The sequence below is a fragment of the Tauraco erythrolophus genome, chromosome Z (assembly GCF_009769465.1).
Source record: "Tauraco erythrolophus isolate bTauEry1 chromosome Z, bTauEry1.pri, whole genome shotgun sequence".
Classification (NCBI taxonomy): domain Eukaryota; kingdom Metazoa; phylum Chordata; class Aves; order Musophagiformes; family Musophagidae; genus Tauraco; species Tauraco erythrolophus.
The window spans coordinates 85,285,262-85,302,415 of NC_141496.1; the positions used below are offsets into that span (position 1 = coordinate 85,285,262).

Below are 17,154 nucleotides of genomic sequence, written 5' to 3' on the forward strand. Positions count from 1 at the left end.
CAGCTCAAATCATGCTAGACAGTTTGTAAAAGAACAACACCCCACCAGTGAAAAACAAAATATCATTTTTCATCTTATGAGTCTTTGGCAGGAGGTAAAAGGATTTAAAAAAAAAAAAGAATAATCAAAAACTTTCTGATAGGAAAGCTCTTTGAAATTGGTCTTCTTGACACCTGAGCAGTAATATTATGCTTTCAAGTATGAACAGTTGTCTTCATTGCACAAGATACGGCACGCAGCTACCACCCATAAGCTTTAGTCCACACTGCTTTCTTCTTGAACTCCGCAAGAGATCTCAAGGCCAGAAGTGTAACTGTGAAGACAAGGACAAACAACATTAATTTGTGCAGTCCAGACTGGAAAGGATGTGAGTATTCTCCCTAGTCATTTTATTAGCACAGGTATAGATCCAGTTGTCCTTTTACTGAATCTCTTCATGACTTGTTCACTTCCTAGCCTGACAGTTTCTGATGCTGCTTCTGCTGTTCACAAGATACAGTAGTCTCTACACCCCTCTGAAATGTGACGTTGTACTAGGCCTTCCATCTACTTTATGGCATGTCTCTTACTGAAATCGTATCACATCACCTGCTAATTAGACCACCACTTTGAAGCAGCACATAGATCAACCAACACTGCAGAAAGTTTGAATTCAATGAGCCATGATACAACAGGGGACATAGGAGGCACCGGGAAGGACAGAAGCACAAAGTACAAGGTCTTAAATCCTTTCTGCAATTCACTGACTGGAAATGCAACTCACTGATTCGATTCCTCAATTCAGTATGAAAGGATCATGTGTTTAAGCAAAATCCAGTAACCACACAAGTCACGTTCTAGTCATCCAGAAGGGAGTTTCATGTTCTAGTACTTAAAAGCAGAAAACAACGGAAAGCTCAATGGAAACAATGACTCATCTCAATCAGGGCATACTGAGAATATACTGTGTGTATCATAATCCTCTGATGCACAGAGGAGATTCTCCAAGAACCCTCAGCATTGTTTCTGATGGAGATCAGCAGAGGCAACAGGGGAATTCTGAAATTTATGACAGTGGATAAAGACTGCAGACTCTCAAAACAAGAATAATTATCCTAGTAATGCAAAGAACTTACAAGCGCATTTCAAGAAGCCATGTTTAGGTCCAACAAATCAGGTGATTTAAAGGAGGTGCCTTGTGTTAATGGAAAGAGGCACAGGCATACTCATTTCACTTGAAAGTATTTATGGTGACCTCTTAAAATGCCTTGCATAGATTGCATTCACAATCCTACACCTCTAGGTGAGCAATGGGGTGCATGCTAGGGCCATGCTAGAGCTTGCTTTGACGAACGGCCACTGCATGTTCTCTCACATCTATGTGGCTTCCTGCTGAAGCAAATTGGGTAATGAGTTAAAAAAAATAAAAGAAAATGCGGCAGAGTCATCGATCTTCAGGCAGATAAGCAGTCGTGCTGCACAGACAACTAGATGTCTACGTTAAAAAGTAGCACTGCTTTTCTAGGGTGTTGCCTCACATCCCGTAAAACCACCGGATATCTGGTGTGAGATCCAGCAGGCACACGGGAGCGATACGTGCTGACCTGTACGACTAACACATCTAGCAGGACTGTGGGTGCCTGCAGCACTTGAGAAGCCAAGAAACAACATTCACCTCCTGCGAGCTCAGAAGAGTTTCCTGCGAAAGAATAGGTTACAGGCCATTACTGTAACTCAAAACACCATGTACTTTCCATCTTTCTTTTCACGTATCTTCTCAGCAACCCTCATTCCTCTATCCTTTCCTGTCAGACCACTCTATTAGGCTGTCATTGCCTGTCTCCTATCCCTTTCCCATAGTTCAGTCTTCAGCTGCACCTGAATAAATCATGTGACTTCTATTCTAGCACCAGAGGGTTTCCAAATAGCATATTGTATTTTATTTTAAAGGGTAACTTCAAAAACAATTGACAGATCTATCACTGAAATATGCTTGTAGGACCAGATGTACCTTTAGGTCCTTTGGATCTTCAGTGCTACATCATAAGCGTCAGCAGATGAGACAGCAAATGTAAGAAGGTGTTAAGAGACAAGAATGTTAACTTACCTGTGAAGGTTTCCTTAAAGACAAAACACAGCTCTCCTACAAGTGCTTATAGTATGGATTTATCTCAGCCCTTTTAACAACTGGACTTTGATCTGTATTGATAGTTATGGAAAAACAAGGACTGAATTAAAAATATCCTACCTTTCAGCAGGTCCGCGGAAGACTTTGATAAGGCTTCCTTAGGACTTTCCATCATATTGATCAGCCAGTCAATAAACTAAAGGTTGAAATATAAAGGAAAATCTCAATTAAAAGAGCCTCTGTATCAGAACACTACAAATTCTTTTCAGTGTGACAGGTCACATGTGATTGCAGCTAAACTGATCTAATCAAAGGCAGTGGCCAATCAAGCATCTGCCCAAACTGTCCAAACACCCTCACTGTCAGTGCAATTTCTCCTACAGCTGGATATGAAATTCTCTTTGTTCCTTCTCATTACCTCAGTAATAATTCTTCGTAATGAAGAAGGCACATCAAATAGTTTGCCTCTGTCTCGCCTGTTCATGCCTTTAACCTATTAATATGACCTTTTCTTATTGATCTCTTGTCCAAAGGTTTTACTGCAAATCCTTCAGAACTCTTACTGCCTTTGTCCCTCTTTTGACATCTCTCATTTGTCATTGTTTTTCTGGCAACACAGGGTGCCTGGAGGACAATGTAGTACTTCACACTTATCAGGATGATTTTCAGGCTACAGTCTCAAATTCTTCCCTAAAACCTAATTAGTAAATTGCATATTAATAGCCCACTCCTGCGCTCCTCCCACATTCTGAAATCTGACTTCAGTGGTAACTCGGAGCACAGGAGTGTACAGAAGCCAGTCCTTAATGGATTTGGGTTTGCACAAAACAGCTAACTATTAATCTATATTAAAACAATATTTCCACATATCTCAACCACAAGCAATCTACAACAGGCTTGCCAAAGTAGCACAATTTTCCACACTTATTTTCAATTTATACTTGAAAAGAAATTACACACACTAAAAACTACACAGGAGATCTTTGATTGCCCTAAATTGCCACTGTGGTGATGTCCACTCCAGAGGAGCTGTCTTTCAGTGTTTAAAAGACTGACCTGCTACCAGCAGCTGTCAACTCTCTATCTCAGCTGTACCCTCTTAAGAATTTGACTCCCAACATTGGAATGCTTTTTGTTCTTTGAAACTCTTACATTTTACTTGAGAAACTACATTCAATCTTTCAGGCAAATCATATCTGATTGCAAATAAAGAAAAACAAGATCACAAGTCAGATCCTATAGATACAGATGGAACAACTGCTCCACCTAAGACCTGAGCTGACTACTAAAAATGGAGTGGTTTCTGACTCTTGGAAAGCGCTTAACATCACCTGCAATTTTACCTTCTGTGTTTGTTCTTTCCAAGGCTCTTTAGCCAACAACAGGGAAATGCTGCTTGGAAGGAGAGTGAGAGTCTCTTGCACAGTAAGCTTGTCAGTGGGGTGCTTGCCAACGTGATCCTCAGCCAATTCCGGTAATATAGTTTGGTGCTTCCATGGCGACCAGTTAGCACTAAGGCCAAGCAGTAATGGTGCATCATGGTCAGCCCAGGCCACCACAGAAGCGGCAAAGAGCCACAGGAGGAAATCTATGCACTAAACAGGAAAAAGGCAAAAATATACTTTATTAAATGAATAATACAGAAGGGGGGGAAAAAAAAACAAACCAAAAATCCAGATGGTGGCTTGCTCTTCAAAACAATCATCTGAAAATTCAGCTAACATTCACAATGGAATAACTAAAAAGTTCTTAATATTCTCTATGCTTTGAAGCAGCATAAACCTTTTTCTAAACTCCAGATCAAACTAAAATGTCTATAGAAAGAAGGTAAAACTACACTCTTCTAAGATCAACCTTTAGATGAAGGATGATCCACATTTCATTTAAATTGGGGAAATAACTTCTTTGCAGCAAGCTGCCTGCTGAGGGAAATAGAGATGGTCACCTTGTGGTGCTACAAATGGTTGGGAAACATTGCAGCAATGTAAGGAAAGTCTTTCTCATCTAAGTAGCAGCTTATTTTATGTCCTCAACCAGAAGACTTAAAACAGCTGAAGAGATGTTAGAATGAACAATATTAGCTCCCTAAAACTGCCCAGCCCTCTCAGAAACAGCAGCTGTAGAGTTTTTACCTGCTTAGACAGTTCTACTGGTGAATTCAAATTTTCCTTTTAATTGTTCTAAATACAGTAAATTTGAAGCAATGATTTCCTTTAGATGCATTTCACTTCTATCGTAATTTAAACGCCATGGTTATTTTAAAGTAAGAGTTTTAAATACACATACATTCACAGCAATGAGAAGAATTTCTCTATGGAGGTAAGACGACAATATTCTAAAATATAAAACCATGGGGAATAACACTTATTGCTGAGGAAGAATGTGAAATACATCAAAACCTCCTTATTTCCTGAAAGCTGCAAATTACGTTCACAGCATATACCTCCTTAAGATGAACATTTTGTAAGGGTGTTGACTCATATGCTACATTTCTTATGTAGCCCATCAGGTCTAGCAGCCAGTCCATTCTTTTCAGCACTCCTGGAAGAAAAACAAGAACATTGACTCACAGAAAACACTAGAATGCACCATTTTTCATGAAAAAGCAAACATAGGGAATCAATAGAGCAATAAAGCACTGACTGTGGAAGAACAACGATCACCAACACCACTATCATGTTTGATTCATGGTTGCCACTGAAAGAAGGCATATGGGCACCTAAGCAGTACAAAAACTTTGCTTACAACACAGGAAACACACTGAACACACAGAAGAAGGAATGCTGAGTGAATTATTTCACATAAGGGCCGTCTGCAGGTCCCGCTAATTCAGTTTGCATATGTGACCACTACAGACTCCTAAAGCCTCCCTGAAGTTTTTGTCAAAGTACTTCATCTAAATCTAGCACTGATGTCACTGTGCATTGGGCAAGAATGTGGGTAGTGCTGTGAAAACCCTCCTACATTGAGGTTTGAGAGAGAATCAGCAAAAAAGAATTGAGGCATGCAAATAAAATCGGCCCTCAATCCAAGGCAGGGACAGTTGGAGATATCCCTGTTCCTTGCAGGGCGGTTGGACTAGATGGCCTTTGAAGGTCCCTTCCAGCCCTAACGATTCTATGATTCTATGATTTCATTGATTCAGATTCTGTGTCCAAAATCTGTTCTACCTCCTACAAACTCATAAACATCTTCACCTTTGAGACCATGTCACTTCATACACTACCATATTTTTACACTCCTTACATGGGCCCCATTTCATGTTGCCTCCTCTTTTACCCAAAGGAGTCTCACTTCCCTCCCTCAAAACTCACTACTGTTTGAGTTCTTCACAGTTGGCAGCTACAGCATCTAGCAATATAATGCTTTGAAGCTGTTCTGCAAACACAGGCAGCCAAAGATCCTTCTGCCATGAAAATGAAGAGACCTCAGTCCTGTCTCCCTCTGTTCTTATGTCTTCCTCTTTTATCTTCTTAGCTTTACCTTCTTTATCTGTCCTCTGTGATTCTGCCACTTCTCTTGCATCAGTTCCACTGCTTTATCAGTGAGTCAGCCCAACTGAGTCAGCCCGAGCTGAGTCAGCCCAACTCATTAACCCACCAGATAGCTATCTGTTATGGTTGTGAAGAGACGGAAGAGGGATTTGATTCCTATGTTAACTCAGCGCAAGTTCAGAAAAGCAAGCTATCTCCTTGGTTCAACCAGCCTCACGGGAACACACCCCCATCTACCGTGTCACACACCAATAACTCGGATATTAGATTTGAAGGTTAGCAGAGTTGCACTACTACTGGTCTCTGATGCGCTATGTACAGTTCTAATACTACTTTATGCTGAAAGCCTAAATTAAAGACTAGGAGACATGGACCTAATTAAAACACTGGTCTGCAAACCACCTAGCTGAGTAAATGACTTGTAGCTGATCCACAGAAACGCAAAGAATTGGAGAAAAACAAAAATGTAATGTTTGAAACAAGTATTTGAAGAGCAGAAAAGTTCTGAAGATTGAGTAGTTTCTAATACAGAGAAATCTGGAAACTCTTACGTTAAACCATCTTAAAATTATTTTTTAAAGAATCAGGGAATATCCATCGATGTGTGTTGATTTTGTTGTTGATGCTTCTTTACGCCTGACCTTACCTGTGTTTTCATGGCTCACAATACGAGCATGGTAGAAACTCTGCAAGAGCATCCATAGAATATTTTTTTTCTGGTCATATCCTGCCACAGTATCAATCACGGCACTCAAGTTCACCAGAGGCAGTCTGCCTTGAGAAATCAAATACACTTTCATGAATGTGGCCTTCTCTATATTGTTCTGCAATGCAATTAAAAAAAATGTTAAATTAAAATGTACCTTTCTTGTGGGAACCATAGATGCTGCATTCTCCTTTATAACAGAAAGGCAGAAACTTTTTGATTATGTAGCAGGCTCAATTTTCTTGAAGACAAATTATGAAACAGAAGCCTGTACATGTTACTTTAACTTGACACGCTTCTAAATAGTCCAAAATGCAACTCAGTACAGTTTGACTGTTTTTATACTGCTTTAAATTTTACATTCCCTTTTAAATTGAGATGGGCCAGCTTGAAAGTTCTGGAGATTCAAGTCTTCTTGCAAGACAGATTCACTGCAGTGACAAAAATGGTCTTCTTAAACGGCATTTTCCAGTGTGGAAATAACAACTCAAAGATGCAAGTTCAGCTTCCCTAACGTATTTAAATGCTTGATTCTCTAGTGAATCTGCCACTAAACAGAACAACATGGCTTTGTCACGGACATTTGTTTGTAACAACCTGATCTGAAACCATCAAGCCCTTCCACATAGGTTATTTCCTTAGTAATTCAGCTGCTAAGAATTCCACTGCTAATTGATTCCACTGGTGAGCTAGAATCATAGAATGGTTAGGGCTGGAAGGGACCTTCAAAGGTCATCTAGTCCAATCCCCCTGCAACAAACAGGGATATCTCCAACTAGATCAGGTTGCTCAGGGCCTCGTCCAACCTGGCCTTGAACATCTCCAGGGATGGAGCCTCCACCACCTCTCTGGGCAACCTGTTCCAGTGTTCTACAACTCTCATGGTAAAAAATTTTTTCCTAATATCCAACCTGAATCTACCTCCCTCTATTTTAAAACCATTACCCCTTGTCCTATCACAACTGGCCCTCCTGAATAGCCTCTCCCCATCTTTCCTGTAGGCCCCCTTGAGGTACTGGAAGACCGCTACAAGGTCACACCGGAGCCTCCTCTTCTCCAGGCTGAACGGCCCCAACTCTTTCAGCCTGTCCTCATAGGAAAGTGCTCCAGCCCTCTTATCATCTTCGTGGCCCTCCTCTGGACCCTCTCCAACTGGTCCATGTCCTTCTTATGTTGGGGGCTCCAGAACTGGACGCAGTACTCCAGGTGAGGTCTCACGAGGGCAGAGTAGAGGGGGAGAATCACCTCTCTCGACCTACTGGCCACGCTCCTCTTGATGCAGCTCAGGATGCGATTGGCCTTCTGGGCCGCAAGAGCACATTGTCGGCTCATATTGAGCTTCTCGTCCACCAGTACTCCCAAGTCCTTCTCCTCAGGGCTGCTCTCGATCCATTCTCCGCCCAGTCTGTATTTGTGCCCGGGATTGCCACGACCCAGATGTAGGACCTTGCATTTGGCCTTGTTGAACTTCATGAGGTTGGTACGGGCCCACCTCTCCAGCCTGTCGAGGTCCCTCTGGATGGCATCCCTCCCTTCCAGCGTTTCGACGGCAACACACAGCTTGGTGTCATCGGCAAACTTGCTGAGGGTGCACTCCATGCCACTGTCCACGTCACCGACAAAGATGTTGAAGAGGGCTGGGCCCAACACGGACCCCTGAGGGATGCCACTCGTGACCGGTCTCCACTTGGACATCGAGCCGTTGACCACTACTCTCTGAGTGCAGCCACTGAGCCAATTCCTTATCCACCGAGTGGTCCCATCCATCAAACCCATGCCTCTCTAGTTTAGAGAGAAGAATGTCGTGCGGGACAGTGTCAAAAGCTTTGCACAAGTCCAGGTAGATGATATCCGTTGGTCGACCCTTGTCCACCGATGCTGTCAACCCATCATAAAAGGCCACCAAGTTGGTCAGGCACGATCTGCCTTTGGTGAAGCCATGTTGGCTGTCACCCACCACCTCCTTGCTCTCCATGTGCCTTAGCATGGTTCCCAGGAGAATCTGCTCCATGACCTTGCCAGGCACAGAGGTGAGGCTGACCGGCCTGTAGTTGCCCGGGTCCTCCTTGTTCCCCTTTTTAAAAATGGGGGTTATGTTCCCTCTCTTCCAGTCATCGGGGACCTCGCCAGACCGCCACGACTTCTCAAATACAATAGCCAGTGGCTTGGCAACTTCATCCACCAGTTCCTTCAGGACCCGCGGATGGATCTCATCAGGTCCCATGGACTTGTGCACCTTCAAGTTCCTCAGATGTTCCCGAACCTGCTCTTCAAGTACAGTGGGCGGTGGTTCATCCTCACAGTCCCTGCTAGTTCTTTCCACAGCTTGGGCAGTAAGACAAGAGGCTTTATCAGTGAAAACTGAGGCGAAAAAGTCATTGAGTACCTCAGCCTTCTCTATGTCCCGGGTAACCAGAGCACCAGTATCCTTCCGGAGGGGGCCTACGTTCTCCTTGGACTTCCTTTTGTCCCCTACATACCTATAGAAGCTTTTCTTATTGCTTTTTATATCCCTTGCCAAATTTAATTCCTTCAGGGCTTTAGCCTTCCTCACTTGATCCCTGGTCACTCATACAGCTTCTCTGTATTCCTCCCAGGCTATCTGTCTCCGCTTCCACCCTCTATAGGCTAACCTCTTCATTTTCAGTTGGTCCAGGAGCTCCTTGCTCATCCACGCGGGCTTCCTGGTCTTTTTGCCCGACTTGTTCTTCATCGGGATGCACCTCTGCTGAGCTTGGAGGAGGTGAAAAGCTCCTGAAAGGTGAAAAGCTGAAAGCTTTTCTATTCCATTGTCATCCTTAGCCACCTCATCCACCAGCAAACATTTTGAGTGTGAAGGCAAACAGAGCGCATTAAATGAAGAGCGAAATGTTGTTCAGTCAAAGTATTTCACATTTTTAATAGAAGCAAGGATCTACCAGATTAAGCACAGCTAGTCACTGGGATGCATTTACCGTCTGTTTCAAGTAGGTGGTTATGTTAACTGAACAGGACTATGGTCTGCTGTTTGCATCACTGGTCTGGGATTTAGAAGATCTAACAGGATTCCTGATCTGCTAACAGAGCCCTGCCTGAACTTGACCAAGTTACTTAGGGTCTCCAGTTCAAAGCTCCCAGGCGAAATCAGTAGTGTTTCAGTCGCCTTGAGAAAGTTCTGGATATGGGCTCTTATCACTTTTGCTTCTCTCTGCTGCCTGCAAACTAGAGCCAGAACACTCTTACTTGCATGGCAGATAAAACAATCAATGCTCTATTGAGCTAAACCACTCTGGTGACAAGAAAAACAGTAAAACAGGCTTGATGCACGTGATTTGGTGATAACAGACCAGGAGTAAAACATCATTACCTTAGAGATTTGCACAATGCGATCAACCTCTGAATCAGCCATTTCTGAGATACATTTTGCTACATCGATATAAATCTCCAGCTCGCCTCTCTGGAAACAGAAAAGTAAATGTATGTTTAGATGTTCCAGATTCTTCTTCTTCATCATTAAAATTGGTGAGTCCAGGAACTTTGTTAATTATCATGATGAATATTTAATCTAGTCTCTAGCCTTGTTTTATTTATTCTGTTTTAGAAATTCTGTAGTTGCTGGGGAATTCAATGTACTTAATTATTAAGGAAAATGGTATCTGAAAAATTTCAAAGAGTTTGTTTTATTTTTAACGGAAAAGTGCCCTTCCTTGGAGATGTTTTCTGTAGCTAGATGATTTCTTTAAATCACTACGAGAAGCTGAATCTTCTGTGGGGGAAAAATATACTACTTCTAATTGCTCTCTGCTTCTGTTTCAAAAACATTTATTTCAGTACTAATACTGTATTTTTCCATTACCAAATCATTTATGAGGGAAAAGTGTACATTAAATTGGTTTTATGACTTAGTCATATTCTAAAGAATATCTGAAAGTAACAAACTGAAACTATGCAGGCATCTTAACTACTATCGCTAAAAACTTTATGTCTACTTCATGTTTGAAATCTGATGGGTCAGTGAAAAAAGACGGGACTTACCATCAGCAAAAATATTCAGTTACAGAGTTCATACACCTCATACTTATTCCTTACCTGAACCTCATTTGGTAGAAGCTCAAATATTTTCTCCACAGCCTGGCACAGAAAACTCCAGCAGCACTGGGCAGGGTTTGGAACTTTCATTGCTTGCATGAGCCCCTGTAAAACACACTGGCAATTTTCTGGATTTTTTGTGCGGTTCTTCACTTCGAATTGTTGTATCAGAAACACTTCTGTAAAAGATTGTAGCTTGTCTTCTGCAACATGTTTCATCCACAGGGGTAGGGACATGAGAAGGTATTTCTGGGTTTTCATCTGAAAAGCCAAAAATTTTGCTTAGTTTCAGACTCAGGTCTTCACTGACTTTCAACTATTGTTATAAAGGATGAAATGATAAAAAAGTGGCTGAAACACCACTTAAAAAAACCACTCAATGTTACAAATACTTCTCAATTCTTCTTCCCTCTTCTGAAGAATTGCTTGAATTAAAAAGCTCAAACATGTCAATATTTTATTTTCCTTAAAAACTGATGAACTTTTTTTAAGTGAATCATAGATATCTGTACCAGCAGGATAATTGTGATTTCCCTACATGGTGACCACTGAATTCACACGTAAAGCATACAGACTGAATAGACAGCCAAGTACAGAAGTATCATAGTTCCGGCACCAGTAATACTGTCAGCTAGTGTGGAAGAATGAATAATATACCTTGAAGGAGTCCAAAGCTTACATGCTCTGTGGCTGACCTCAAATCCCCACTGCAGTGAGACACCACAAAATCTTTCTTTTTTTGGTACCTTACCAATTCTGTATCTTAAAATTGCCACTAAGTGTTTATATATCTATGAAGACTAATGAATTAAAAATTGTAACACAAAAACACTCCTTGAAGAACTGGAAAAGATCACAGAAATCCACAATGGATTTTCTGAGAATTATCATGAACTTGCTCCTCAACTTGTATAAGCTAACAGAACTGCACAGTCAAGTGCACCGTGGGATTCAGGGAGTTTTACATAATATATCATGGAGTCCACGTTATGCATCTGTAAGAAGAACTGCACTGTAGTAGAGGATAAGCCCACTACTACGGGTTAGTCTATTGACTACAGAATTAAAACAAGGTTTTCAAAAAGTAACATATTTTACTAGGTCAAGAGACATTGCTGGAAGAAGCAGGCAAGCTTTTGGACAGATAGGTTGGACTTTTTTCTAAGACTATCAGCTGGTATAATAAAAGGTACTTTTTTTCTCTACATGCCATGCCAACTTAATATCTCTAGGCTACCAAAGCTATAGCATGAAATGAGAGCGAGGAAAAAGACATTAAGCAATTTAAGCAAAGCCAATGTAGCAGATCTTAGGTCTGCCTTGAATTTCAAGGCCTCAGAATAGCCTTTTTCTCACTATAAATATTTACCAAACAATATTTCTGCAGAATAGTGAACCCAGTAATCCTTTTCTGGTGAGACATCCTAGACATCATCACTGAGAAATCTTACAGGAAAGAGGTGCTGAGGTCCCACAATTTTTCTGACATACGTACACTAAGACTGTAGACAAGGGGAGGTGCCACCCACATCCCCAAAAGCACTGCTGCGTTTTGAGATGACTGGGCCTGTGTCACAGCCAGCTGAAGGCAGAGATGTTTCACCTCATCACCTAAAACAGAGGAAAACAAACAGAAGCTATGAAGAAATTAATTTCACTTTAAATTTGTTCTCAACTCATAAAGGAGGGTTATTGTTCTATTAGAGCTTTACATTAAAATTTGTTTTTCTAGAGATGCTGCTTAGAGCTTTTAACACATACATGTTAGAAGTCTCCTCTTCCCATTCACACACTTTCAGCAAGAAACATCAAGATTTGTCAAAGTTCATTTCAACTCACTCAAGAATGAAGACGTGCGAACGGTAAGAAAAGTAAGAATTAAAAAATTCCTTGCCAAATAAAGACTTCATCTACAGAAGGAGAAATGAGTCAATATTCCTTCCTGCTAAATATAGGAGTAATTAGAATCTGTTCACATGTTTCTACTCTTCCAGGTACCCCATGTTCATATAATATCTCTGAGGCTAGTCACTGTTACTGCTGTGAGTGCTGGGTTGCAGAATTCTACAGGTTAACATGTGGGAAGACCTTACTGTGCATAGAGGTTATGATGGTTATGGAATCCTTATTGGTTTCTCTTTAAAGTCCCTTTAATGACTGGTACAGCCTGCTTCTTTAATAGAATAACTAGTCATAAATATGTCAAAGAGATACTTGGAGCAATGGAGTGACTTCCACATAGTTAATGATTGCTACAGTAACACAAGGAGAAACAATTTAAGCAATACTAGCATTTGGCCCATTAGATAGACGACACATTAGTGTTACATGCAGCATAAAACTTAAATAGGTGCTTTGCAAGTTAAAATGTTCTTTCAGTAAGGACAGTGGCGATCTATATAGCATGACTTCTATAAAGTTCACTAACACTAGTGCATGAACGAAGCGAAGATTTAAGAATCTAGTATTGTTACCCAACAATAAAGGGGTTAAAGTTTTTGTGTACAAGTTTCATGAAGGGTTCAGTCAGCAGTGGGTGATTTACGCATACCTAAAGAAACTAACGAGATGTCCATCCTTGAAGCTGTCAGGGGTGTTTAAAAAGGAGACTCTGTATCAAGAACTGTCTGCCCTTGAAGAAAGAGAACATCCCAGAAACTGCATAAACTTTGTGATTGTGTTTTTCTGAGCTGTGAACGTGCAGTGACTTGGGGAAAAGGTAATTCCAGCAGGGGGGGATCGCGACCAGTGACTCATGAACCACCTGCCCTAAACATACCCCAGACCCAAAAGAAAGGGGCGGAGGAAGAGGAGTGAGCATGTGAAGTAATTTACATGTAAAGCGAGAGAAAATTAACCAATTGTTTCAGAATATGTAAACATGTTATGAATTATGCATGACTGTAGTGTATAACTAATTTTCTGCCCAGAAGCCGGGTGTGCACGCCAGGAGGAGAAATCCCCCGTGCACCCAGCACTGCAATAAAGAATATCTGCTTTCTAAAACTCCAAAACCAGTCTTGGAAAGTTCAGTTTCCTTTTCAGGTATCAGGCTCTTCGAAACAAAATATCTTATACCAGAAGTTAAGTCATTTGCGGAACTCAGAAAGGGTGAAATTGTAACAAGACAGTTTGGTAAACAGTTCAGAAATTCTCTCAATAGCTTGCACTGCAAAGACACAGATTATGATTTGCCTACGACTGTTCACTTCACAGTGCTGCTGAAAAACAAACAGGTATGACTTCAGTCACATCATATGGTTTCTGCGCAGCAACAACTGCAATAAGCCTTGTAAGATTGGAAAGCAATCTCTCCCTTCTTGCCTTCAACATGTTTTCAAATTAACAAGTCTTCACAGTAGAATTTGTGAAACATTTAAGGTTCATAAAAACAGCCATGAATTCTCAGACATGAGTAACAGTGACCTAGAGCATCCAACAGAATTGAGCATAAAGCATAATTTTCACAAAAATATTCAAGATATAGTTGTTCCAGAAAAAGTGCAGTAGGGTGCCACATTTCTAGGTGGACTGTTACGTCATCATACAATTGCTCTGCATTATACTATCTAGCACAACACTAATATTGCTCATCAGCACACAGCAAGACCTATTTCTGCATGTGTACATAATCTAGAGAAAGGTGTGTAGACTATGATGCTGTCTGAAGACAATAAAACATAGCCACAAAATTGACGTATTGTTTCCTGCGAAACTCCCCTGATTTACAAAAGTAAGACTCCCAAGTGAAAAACAGGATTAAAAAATTTCCCCATACCTTTAACAAGTTTCAGCTGTTCATATCATCGCACAAAAATTTGCATATCAGCATGGACTGTAGAGCTCAGTACAGGAAATTCTTTCCCTTACTCTTACAAAAGACTTTACAACCAATTACAAGAATACCAAGTAAAACAGAAGTTGCAGTTCAAAGGTAAGCAAAAATGTTTAATACGTAGCCAAATCTTTCTGTATTTGGCAAGTGGTTGTACCTCATGGGGTAATTCACTGATTTCTATGATTCTGGGCTTTACAGCACATCAATTTAAATACAACAGCATTTGCCCAACTGAGTTGTAAAAGAATGTTCAAGGCAAGTAGTAACAGTTACATAAATCAGGAGAAACAAAACTCAGTGGAACCAAACAAGAGAATACAGAACTTTGCACAGTAGTTTGTGTTTTTTTGTTTGTTTGGTTTTTTTAAGGAAGTTGAAACTCAGATACTTGTATCAACCAAAACAGGCACTGACAGGTATCCTGAGCAGAAAAACATTACACAAGCTGTCCAACACAATACTTAAACTAGTGATAGCTAGATGAACTACAGAGCAGTTCAAACTTGTGATGAAGCTGTCTGCAGCCTCTGACACAGGCACTAGAACAGCATTTAGTGGGTACTGAAAAAAACATGGAATCAGTTGAGTTTCACGATCGGCTCTTGTTACTGTAAATAGTTCAAATGAAAACTTTGGTCCAATTTCACCAGTGTTTTAGGGAATCACAGAATCACAGAATGTTAGGGATTGGAAGGGACCTCGAAGGATCATCTAGTCCAATCTCCCTGCCGGAGCAGGACCACCTAGATCAGATAACACAACAACGTGTCCAGGCAGGTTTTGAACATCTCCAGAGAAGGAGACTCCACAACCTCTCTGGGCAGCCTGTTCCTTCCAATACAGCTCCAAACTTCTCAGCTCTGATCTTCTCTAGTCTTCTCTTGAGTTAAAACAAACTGTTTCCACAGAGTGATCAGAAATATACACTTGTAAACAATAAAATGTTGGTCTTGAAAGCTTAGTAAACACTTCAATCTCTGCAATGACCACAAGCCCTGAAGTGAGCTCTGAAGTTTGTGAAAGTTGTGTTAGTGAAGAAGTCTTGTGATAAGTACAAAAGACATAATAGAAAACTATTAATCTTACCAAAGTTTAGCCTCATCAAAGGAGAAAGAATGGATGCCCAGTTTACAGGTGGATACTGATGGCTTTCTCCAACTAACGCAATGGGTGCCAGTGCTACTTTCACCATCTCAGTTGGGACAGATTCAGGGCCTACAACAGAAGATTCAGAGTCTGAATTTTAAACACACACATTTGGCTAGAGCTCAGGAAAAAAAAAAGTGAACACTTCACTGAAGACCAATCTGTAGTGAAGAACTGAAAAAACTGGAAAGTGTTATAAAATTTCTGTTACTTCTTTTTGTATCTGAGAATTAGCTATCTCTTGTTTGTAATCACAAGTTGCATTTTTAACATTAATGTCCTACCAAAAAGGCTTTTTGCTACTGATAAATAGAAACATCCTAGTTCCCTCTCCTTGAACCAATTCATGAGTTAATTACAGAAGTTCCTCATCTAGTAGGGTGATATTTTTGCATTTGTTAGTAGCAGAACAGCAAAGTTTTCTGACACTGCTCTCCTCTCCCATCCTGTAGGTGCAGACCACAAAAATTGTCAGAAGGTGCTAACCTTTGCTATATAATGTTTTACTTAAAGACAGGGAGTTAATTCAGTGAAAGCCCTCCTGGAGGCAAGGCATGGGGAATTTTTAGCTCTACTGAAAGCAATGCCTGCTTCACAGGACAGCAGTGAGCTCACTTAGCTCCACACAACAATAATTTCCTCTGCTTTAGCTCCCTTAAGACAATACTCCAAGACATCTCTCTTTCACTAGCATTCCTCATGTAACAGCATACTTAAGTTCCTTTGCATTTATCATATATAGCAGTAACCCACTTGAATACCACTCTGTCACAGAGAATCTTAACTTAGGATCACTGAAATAAGGGGCAGCATAAAGTTTGCCTGATGATGGAGTTTTGCTAAAGATATATGCTAACGCTTACAGTGACCTGACTTTCATTGCCTCAGAGAAGATACTTTCATCTCACAAACACAGATGGAAGAGGAAAGGGAAAGGGCTTAAAAAGTCATAAAAATTCAGTGGAGAAAACTAAAGCCCTAACTACACAATTCTACCTTATCTTTTTGAGTGTTACTCATTTTTTTTGTTTAGAGATTAAATATCCCACATTAGTGAAGTTCAAAGGAGTATTTGGAAAATTTCTTTTAGTAACAAAAGCAAGTTATTAGGGTCACTTTTCATAGTCATAACAAATTTCCCAGAGAGATACTCTAGTTTGACCCCTTCTTACCTTTCTTTCCACTTTCAATGGCAAAGTCCATGGCTGCCCTGATAAAGCTGTTTTCAGGCAAGTAGCTGAAATCTGGAGGAACTGAGAAGACAAAAAGACTGTTCATATACTAAAACACGTCAGCAGAAATTATAACCTCCAGCTCCCACGTAAATTTGAAGTCCAATCTGAGCTATGTTTGAGCTAACTAATTCTGCAGGTGACCATAAGATTATTGATAGATGCACTGGCCATTCCACTTTTAAGGTAAGCTAAACATTTGTGTCGGTGAGAGGTGCAAGGTCTGAAAAAACAAATTCATTGACCAACTGAAGCCAAGGATAAGAACTTCCTTAAAAGGTATCAGCCACTGTGAGTCAAGCTTTAAAAGGGAGAGCTTCAAAAGCTTAGTAAGTTCAACATGACAGAGACATTCCATATCTATCTAACCTTAGGCATGTGTGCCAAGATTATACTAAAAGTAGAAACTCCAAGAATGTTTTTTTTCTATGATAAGCAAGTTTATCTACACTTCAGGTTACTGGTTCCCAACTTGGTTCACAATGAAGTGAACAGCTTCCACTTCATTAGTTCCCTATTTCATTAGTTTCTCTATTCCATTCCTTAGTTCCACTTCATTAGTT

General features: G+C 40.6%; 1 protein-coding gene across 3 annotated transcripts in view; it reads right to left on the reverse strand.

Moving 5' to 3' along the window:
* Positions 1-239: 239 nt before the first annotated feature.
* The window catches only part of FOCAD (focadhesin), a 118,870-nt gene continuing 101,955 nt past the window's right edge, over positions 240-17,154 (reverse strand). For all 3 annotated transcript variants that reach the window (XM_086628997.1, XM_086628998.1, XM_086628996.1), the window contains 10 exons: positions 16,532-16,612; positions 15,300-15,428; positions 11,871-11,986; positions 10,376-10,636; positions 9,654-9,743; positions 6,248-6,425; positions 4,551-4,648; positions 3,451-3,702; positions 2,228-2,303; positions 240-313 (listed from right to left, as the gene is read on the reverse strand). In XM_086628997.1, the coding sequence (XP_086485123.1) occupies positions 240-313; positions 2,228-2,303; positions 3,451-3,702; positions 4,551-4,648; positions 6,248-6,425; positions 9,654-9,743; positions 10,376-10,636; positions 11,871-11,986; positions 15,300-15,428; positions 16,532-16,612 (1,355 nt within the window). The remainder of the gene's footprint in view (positions 314-2,227; positions 2,304-3,450; positions 3,703-4,550; positions 4,649-6,247; positions 6,426-9,653; positions 9,744-10,375; positions 10,637-11,870; positions 11,987-15,299; positions 15,429-16,531; positions 16,613-17,154) is intronic.